This window comes from Gymnoscopelus braueri, assembly GCF_963280865.1.
Source record: "Gymnoscopelus braueri genome assembly, chromosome: 19".
Lineage (NCBI taxonomy): Eukaryota > Metazoa > Chordata > Actinopteri > Myctophiformes > Myctophidae > Gymnoscopelus > Gymnoscopelus braueri.
In genome coordinates, this window is record NC_137621.1 from 40,950,116 (window position 1) to 40,959,433 (window position 9,318).

The 9,318-nt window shown below is 44.9% G+C and overlaps 1 protein-coding gene and 1 pseudogene across 2 annotated transcripts; one reads left to right on the forward strand and one right to left on the reverse strand.

Moving 5' to 3' along the window:
- Window positions 1–263: 263 nt before the first annotated feature.
- LOC308075045 (ubiquitin-like domain-containing CTD phosphatase 1) lies at window positions 264–1,133 on the reverse strand (the record flags this gene model as incomplete). The annotated part of the gene is made up of 1 exon (XM_080414633.1): window positions 264–1,133. The coding sequence occupies one exon, from the start codon at window positions 1,131–1,133 to the stop codon at window positions 264–266; it is 870 nt and encodes a 289-aa protein (XP_080270759.1).
- A 360-nt stretch (window positions 1,134–1,493) lies between these two features.
- On the forward strand, window positions 1,494–1,988 carry LOC308074893 (succinate dehydrogenase assembly factor 2, mitochondrial-like; annotated as a pseudogene). Its single transcript has one exon. The product of its transcript is annotated as a succinate dehydrogenase assembly factor 2, mitochondrial-like (transcript).
- Window positions 1,989–9,318: the final 7,330 nt, after the last annotated feature.

Consider the following 9,318-nt stretch of genomic DNA (forward strand, 5'->3'; position numbering starts at 1 on the left):
GTACTGTGCATCCCTTGGTCTTTTTTTTTTTTGAGCAGGTGTTTGGTCCCCCCCACCTCGAGCTTGGTGCTCTGGTCTGCAGCCCCTAAAGCCTGTGCGTTACGCCGGGCCTAGAAGACAACTCTGTTTTCCAAATTGTTAAACGACAGTTACAGCCTAATAAAAATATTCAAATAATCTTCCCTTAATGATGGTGCTTCTTAGACAAAAATCTCTCCCAGTGTTTGTGTTTGAGACCAGTGAAGTCGTCCAGTTTGGCTATCTTATTGGGCCAGGTTAAACAACTCCCTGTCCTTCTCTCTGTTCGTATGAGCCTTCATAAAGGGACAGATCTTCAGGCCGCTCTGTGGGTTCATGAGGAAGTTGCGTCTGATGTCGTCAAACATGATAGTGTTCTTCCTGCTGTAGAACTCGCCATACTTACCCCAGATCACCCCCAGAGGTTTCACGTCCACAACCCCCTTCTTTGGAGTGTGTACAGTGATCATGGCCGCACTGTCCAGCATGAACGTGATCTTGTAGTTGGGGTTGCCTGTCACTCCCAGCTCCTTCATTTTGACATCAATGTACTTCGTACTTGTGGCAGACCAGATGTCATAGTCCTCGTAGGCCGAGGTCAGAAACTCATGGAGGAACGGCCTCATCAGCTCCTGGCCCGTCTCTGCGCATGACTTGTGATCGAACAGTGTGTAGTCTATATCCAGTACCAGCAGTCTCTTGCCCTCTCTGGGTGGGTTCATCTCATCCACCTTGTAGTCCTTCACTCTGCGTGCGATTTTAGCCAGGTTCTCCTCTCTCTGCTCTACTTCAATGACCTCCTCCTCAATATCAAAGTCATTCACCACCACCGTGTCTGTGTCCTCCGGCGGTGGGGCTAAAACGTCTTCCAGGCTCTCCTCTCTGGTTCCCATCATCATGATCTTGGTGTTGGGCTTCAGCTTCAGGGAGCCCAGCTTCACCTCATCCTCCACTGGCTTCCCGTGGACCTTTAGTCCCAGCAGCTTCTGTCTCTCGGGCAGCACTCCAGTCATGGTTTTAATGGACTGTTTGAGGTCCATGACGGTGTCCTCCTCTGACAGAGAGCTGATGGAATACTCCTGACCACACCACTTAATGATCATCAATACAGACATGGCTGCTGGTAAAAGCCTGTGAATCACAACCACTCCACTCACACACGCACACACCCCTGGTTGCAGTTAGTTATGTACACGCAAGCAGGGTTGACAACCACACACACCCCCACAAGCAACCAAGAAAAACGGCGGAAAATCTAGTAAAAGATTAATTAAACTAAAAGATCTCTCCTGTAGATGAACATTTCGTCGACGAATAACTAAACTAAACAAAGAACACAGATATCCCCACATGAAATTCCCTTCGGTTGGTTTGGTCCAGTGTCATCAGCAGTGACATCAGCAATGATTTCACCAATCCTATACGAATAAGGGGAGAAATGTGGCGCGGCAACAAATACAAGAGAGACATTTAAGATGCTGTCGTCTCTCTTAGCCAAAAGGTTTGTGAAAGTGGTATGTCAGGCACCATGGAGGCCAACAATGACTGAGATGATGATGCCAGCTCATGGTTATTGTGGAGAGACACCCAGGGGCAACCAGGTTGACCTGTTTGAGGTCCCTATTCCCCCATGGGAGGAAAAGAAAGGAGAGCTCATTGACATCAAGAGACGACGCTTGCTCTATGAGAGTCGCAAGAGGCATGTTGGAGAATTGCATTCTGCTCAGCCTTTTCGCAGAACGCTACTTGAACACAATGACACTTAGACCCAGCTGCTGCAATATGATAGGTTGATCAATGAGCCTAGCAATGACTGGGACATCTACTACTGGGCCACAGAGGCCCAAACCACTCCTGATGTTTACCAAGGAGAGGTCATGGATCTGCTGAAGGAGTTCACAAAGAACAGGAACCAGGAACAGAGATTGGATGCCCCCAACCTAGAGTACCTGGACAAGGAAAGCCAGTGACAGGTTGTCCCACAGGTTCTCCCACGCTCTCGTTCTTCTACCACAGGCACCGCCGTTTTTTCCCCTTTCAACGGAACCAGAGCAATGCATTATGGGATTGGTAGAGCTTAACAAGTGACCATCGCATGTACCTACATTTCACTGTGCATTGTGGGATATAATGAGTCCACATCGTATGGCGTAATCACTATACTGCACTACATTATAGTCCAGTGGTTCTCAAGGTGGGGTTCAGGAGCCCCCAGCTAAATGACTGGTAATGTTATGGGGCCCTAATGCATAGTAAACTGGGGTCCTTGATATACTGGGGGTCCGGATATAGTGCACAATATAGTAAGTAGGGAGTGATTTCAGACACAGCCTGTGTCTGGGGGTAATCTCACAAAGCAGTGGATGGGTGCAACTCCATATTTCATCTATGACATACATCTATTATGTATGACTCATATCTGGGCATGGTTTCAGCCTGATCTGACCGCTACCGACCTCCATTATTATTATAATTATAATCTCCTAGGGTAGTTAATACCCTCACAAAAACATGTAGTAATCCTGGTCACTATACCGCCTCCCCCATGACAGCCGGGGCGCCTGATGGAGGGGAAGGGAACTGGTTGGAATAACGTGTTCCTTCCACGCGCTACGTCCAACCAGGGAAACTCCCCCCTGTCAGGTGACAAGAAGGTCAGTTGGCTCTCATGCCTGAAGGAAGCATGAGCTCGGCCCTGGCCTCCCTACTGTGGGGTGACAGGTGTAATACTGGTGTAGGGCTGGTGTAGTGCCCAGGATCACTTAGGAAATTGGCACCGGGTGAAAAAAATGGGTTACAAAAATCGCGGGATAAAAATTTAAAAGTAAAAAAAATAATAATTATATACCATTATTATTATTCTAAATGAATAAAGTTAAATATTTCAAAACATTTACACAATACATTATGTGGGAAAAAAATAGGGCATTTTGTGGATCTCTAGCCACATAGAAACAGCATGGCTCCGATATGGATCTGGGACTTAATGTGAAGGAGCACAGTGCCGACTCGAATGGGAAGTTGGTCAGATCAGTGGTTATGCAGAAATATATATCTATAAATCTACAAATCTGTCTGTCCCTTTAATGCCCTTTTTCTTGTTCAAACTGTTCAAACCCCTACAACGACCGCGACCGGGCAAGGGGCTCTACCGCAGTATCAAGAGTTCCACCACCAGGCTCTGGTGCAGTTTTGGTCCGGCTGCTGTCAGGATGCTGAATGAGGAGGCATAAGCCTTGTTCAGCAGCCTGACAGCAGGCGGTGCAAAAACTTTTCTGGCTCTTCCTGAACACACCTGTGGATTATACCAGGGACAATGACTTGGACTTAGCTCCCCCTCGGACACACCTGTGGACTACACCAGGTACAAATGACTTTTTTGTTGCACTCCCTCATGGAGCTACTTGCGGATTATACTAGGGTCAGTCCACCCTAGGTGGACACGCACTGACCTTTTGCACCTTAATCCCATGTATAACGCACTGACTTTTTTGTTTTTTTTATTGTGCTCTTTTTTTTCTCTAAGCACCTTAACGTCCATATGTATATCATGCACAGTATAAGTATAACATGCACAGTATACATACATTGCTGCTATGCTCAGGCACCTTAGTTTCTTATTATCTCAGGTACTTTGTAAATATGTAGATAACTTGTCTGGCCTTCTGTTGCTCTCTTGTTTTGATCTCCTTCCCACTTGCCCCCCACCCCTCTTCTTCTCCCCCCCCCCCTCTTCTTTCTATGGAAATTAACGTTGCGATGGGAACGATGTACAAAAACGAATTTCACCCACTTCTTTACCTTGTAAACCTGTGATGTGACAATAAAACTGATTCTGATTCTGATTCTGATTCTTATTAAACCTTCTTCAGATGTGCCAATTTCTGTGTTGTCACTACTGACTCACCTAGCAGTGAGGAGCCCAACTCCTAGTAGGAGTTAGTGCAGTGACAATTATCACCCTAGCCACCTGGCTTCCCTCCCCCGAAGACAGGCCAATTGTGTTTGTGTAGACACTCGTCAAAGCGGAAGGACCACGATGGATTTCGAACCCACACCCTTCGTGGTGGTGGGCAGGCACTTTACCACCGAGCGCCCTTCTTTTATGCCCATTTAAGGAGATAGTACTGACATCAGACTGGTTTCTACTATGATAATGGGTACCGCACTAAATAAGTTCTCTAACAATGGGTGTACTGAAAATGGGTATTGTATAACGGGATATTGCATAACCGGAAAATGTATTTACATCATCATTGACATTATCTGTCAAAAGGATGAAACACAAAAAAGCTTGAGAGCTTATTTCTATTGTGGTCCTTTGAGTGCAAATGTGTGTAAACAGAGTGTCATGTGTTTGGCGGAAACATACAACTAAAATCAATAATGCATTCATGCAATTTGGACGTACTAGACAACTAAAATAGCAAAAAACAACAACATGGGTACTGTATCTGTGTGTGTCCTTTTATGCCCATATATGGAGATCCCTGATGTCATCAATATGATGTTATAGTACCTGCGTCGAAGTACTCGGATGATGGGTACTGCACTTAGTACACCGACAGGTATTACATAACCAGAGGGGCATGCCCTAGTAAAATCAAAGTTAAAAATTTCAAATATAAAACAAAGTGTGGTGCCGATCGGTCCAGCAGTTTGCAAGATCAGCTCTGGAGACAGAGACAGACAGATAGAAACAGACAAATAGATAGATGAACAGAGACCCTGACATATAGTACTTCATGCAGTACACAGCGTGTGTCCCTTTATGCTAATGAAAGACTTGCCCATACTGTATATGCCCTCTCCCAAATTGGTACATCAGTGTTTAGACTGGCCTCTAATCTCACATTCCACTCAATAGGTTGAGCTCCATATTTGGGCAAGTCTGTAGCATCAGTCATCTATGAGTATGACATATCTATCTAGGACTCCTTATTTAGGCAAGGCTTCAGATAATACTATGATATTATTCAAGTATTATTCATATCCCTTGTGACATCTATGTCACAAATGGACAGTAGAACTTAGCCAACCCCAAATCCGGGTCACAAACACACTCTCAACCACATACAGAGATACCAATCACATTGATGCTGAATAGGCGACACAGTGGATTGACACCATTACCAGCTTCACGTTAGCGTCCATATGGACATCAGTGCCCATGTATGAGGGTACCAGCACTATCCCTTATATGGGACGATTGACCAATTTGGCGAAGACATCGGTTTAACAGATGGGTCGGGCTAGCCAATCAGCCACTTACTTTGACTTATTACTTTGCCAGTCCACGAAGCTGATGGTTTGGGTTGGCCAATCAGAGAAGCCGAAGAATTCAATCTCCCAAAGACAGATACAGATATTCGTGATTCTTTGGATTCTTTCGGAAACCGTTGGTCCGTCTGGATTACCGTTTGGATCTGCACACGTGAGACATACAGGCCAAGTTTGGGACTGAACAGTCGGATGATGTACGACCCAGGACAAATTCTGTGTGACAGATACACAGAGATTCCATAAATTATAGTATATAGAGAGGATGGGGAGGGCAGCAATCCAGGACTTCCGCACTATTGCGTCGCATCACAATCTCACATTGCACATTATGTTACATGATACACATCATGTGAAAAAAAAGGTACTTCCATGGCAACGTGCACAAGAATTGGATTATCAGGTCCAACCCTGTCAAACAAACAGACAGGGTCGAATACATTTGGCACTGATCGGTCCAGTGGTTCGCAAGATTTATCCCCACAGACAGGACTCACAGACAAGACCCCAAATCTCTTTGGCCATAACACAACAAAGGTGCTGCAAACAGTAAAGGCAAAGGGGATTACTTAAATACCTAAAGTGTAAGCATACAGAACTACAAAGAAGACTTGTCTCCAGTGTGGAGACGCTGATGTCTCTTCATGTGAGCCGACTCATTGAAACCCTTGTTACACTGTTGACAGTGGAAAGGTTTTTCACCAGTGTGGAGGCGCTGGTGTTTCTTGAGGTTAGATGAGCCGTTGAAACTCTTGCCACACTGTTTACAGTGGAAAGGTTTTTCTCCAGTATGGATTAGTTGATGTCTCTTCATATTACCTAAATCATTGAAACCCTTGTCACACCGCTTACACTGGAATGGTTTCTCTCCAGTGTGGACCCGCTGGTGTCTCCTCAGTCCACCTATCTCAGTGAAACTCTTGTCACAATGTTTACATTTGAAAGGTTTGTCTCCAGTGTGAATCCGCTGGTGGTTCTTCAGGTGACTTGACAGTCTGAAAGTCTTGTTACATTGTTTACAATAAAAAGGTTTTTTCTCTTCAGTGTGGATGTGCTGGTGTTTGTTAATTACCGGGCAGTAGAGGTTGTGGCTCCTCTTCATGTGTTTCTGGAGGAAGAGCTGAGACGTGAAGGCATACGCACACTCAGAACAGGAGAAGACCTGAGGAGTCTGGGAAGACTGGGACCTCGCGTCAAAGCTGCCGCTATAGATGGCCTCTGATGAGGATAGTGTATACTGGGACGTCGGTCCTTCGAGGAGCGACAACGGTTCATCAAAGGTGCCACTGTACATGGCCTCTGAAGAGAACAATGTAAACTGGGACCTGTGTCCTTCTTCCAGAAGTGGCGGCTGTTCATTGTCAATGCTGCCGCTATAGATGGCCTCCTGTGACGAGGACAGTATTGTAGACTGGGGGGGCCTCACTACTCCTTCCAGGACCGGCGGTTTATCGTCAAAGCTTTCGGTACTATTCATGACCTGTGATGGGGACAGTGTAGGCTGGGACGTCACTCCTAGGAGTGTAAGCAGTCCATGGATAAAACTACCGCCATACATGGCCTGTGAAGAGAATTCCCTCCCTCCTTCCTCAAAGCTGCTGCTATACATGGCCAGTGATGAGGTCAGTGTAGGAGTTCTGTTTAGGCCGGAAGATTTGTCCTTATACAAACCAGTTGACTGGGAACTGCCAGTTGAAGGGGGCAAGGAACTTAACCGCCAATGATGTCTGCCTGACCTGTACAATCTAGGAATTAGTGTTGTGTGTGAGTGCCAGTAGAATAGTGGTTACAAGGTTTATCTTTCAAACCAGCTAGGCCACAACCGTTCAGTGAAGGTTCATAAAAGCTCAACAGCTACTCTGGTGTGCAGTGAAAGGTGACGGAAGATGGAGGTCTGTGGTCGATACTGCTGTGCATTCCAGTTTTAAGCTGGCTTGCCTTGACACTCAGCCATTGTCAGCCATGACCAATTATGGAGTTTCAGGTCAGTCTTGCCCAAATATGGAGGCCCATGTTCTCATACTGCCCTCTAAGTTCTTTGAGTGATGAATATAGCAACCTGATATCAACAAACATGGATCACAGCCATCCCGATTCCTTATGAAAATCTGCACATATCCATCCATTATTAAAATTGCCTTGTGGGTGGACAATGGGTGGGTATCACAAAAGTAACATACCCATATTTGGAGACGACCTACTAAACTATATTCAGCCTGAAAATCAAGTATTACAATTACTTTACTGGCGTAAAGACATTACTTGGGCCCTTTATAGGGCATAGCAGTGGCGGCCATTTTGTGGTGTCACAGATAAAAAAACAAGACCAGGAGACCTGGTTCTGCCAGACCCAGACTTCACATGACGTGTCAGCCTGTGTCTATGCCCATGTATGGACGAAAGGGGGACAGACTTTTATGGCTGGGGCCTAAGGACAAAGTGACCAAAACCTGTTTTTTGCCCATGTATGGAGAAAACAGGTACAAAACATGCCCATGTATGGACGAAAGGGGGACAGACTTTTATGGCTGGGGCCTAAGGACAAAGTGACCACACCCATGTATGGAGGAAACAGGTACAAAGCCTCATGTAAGCCAGACCCCCTGTGTCCGGCAAAAACATTCATTTTTCCCAGAGATTTCCGAAAATATTTATATACATTATTTTAAGCCTGGAACCAAGCCATCCAGGCTCCTCCTGGTGAATCATGACCATAACACATCTGATTCTGATTCTGTGGCCCAAAACAATTTATTTATTATATTTAGTATATAATATAATTAAATATTTAATAATTTATATAAATATTTTTGTAAATCTCTATGGGAACAAGGGAACCAGGACACCTGGTACTGCCAGACCCCTAGTGGTTGAAAGATCAGAGCACTACGTCACGCTAAGCTTGGCCAATCAAAAAGAGGACAGAAGACAGGCCTCTTTTATGCCCATATATGGACGAAAACGTTGGCAAAGAGGGACCGACAAAGCCTCATGTAGGCCTGACCCCCTGGGTCTGGCAAAAATAAACGGGTTTTCTATTCTGTGGCACCACAAAATGGCCACTGCCACAGCTATGCCCTATATCCATCCTCCGTTCTAGCCCAAATATGGGCAATCTCATCAATATGAGACCGTACCACGATGTACATGCAACTGCAGTGATGTCAAATTAGCATGAGTAGAATAAGCACTGAAGATTGTAGTGTAGATTGGGGTCCCAGAGATAATAATGGGGGTACATACCTAATGCACATCAAACTGGGGGTCCTCCAAATGAAAAGGGTTGAGCATCACTGGTCCTTTGCTAAAGAAACCGACACAGTAACACAGCACAGTCTTTCCAAAGCTACAGGATGGAACACCGACCCAACTTGAATCTGCTACTACTCACTCGGCTGACTGTGCTGAAATTTAACAAGAACGAGGATTCAAAGTGGAAAAGAAAACTTCAGGGAACATCTTAGGGCAGGGGTTTCCAACGTTTCAGCTGGAGACTTAATTGAGACGCCACATTTCTATATAAAAAATAGGCTACATCACTTAAAGGAAGAATTCACCCATTTTCAACCTATCTTCATATAATCATTTCTCACTAATCCTTATATTAATATGGTACAATTTTTGTCTACTCGATCTGTGTCTCAGCGGAGGGCTGTGGACAATTTAGAAACCGCCTACCAGTGACATCATCGATGGGGAATCCAAGCTAATAGAAACTGCAGGCTTTCTATTTCTGTTTCTGAAGGTTAGCATGCTATAATGGAAGCCATGCATTGTTCTCACGTTAATACAAATCTAAATTCATTCGAAATCTTGTTTGAAAAAATAAATCTGCCAAATGATGTCACTGGTAGGGTTTCTGAAGTGTCCACAGCTCTCTTATGAGACACAGATCAAGTACATTTTTTTTTACCATTTTATCATGACTATTAGTGAGGACCAATTATATGAAGATGAAAATGGGTGAAGTCATCCTTTAAGCCCCATCCTTTAAGCCTTTAAGTTTAAGCCCTCACAGAC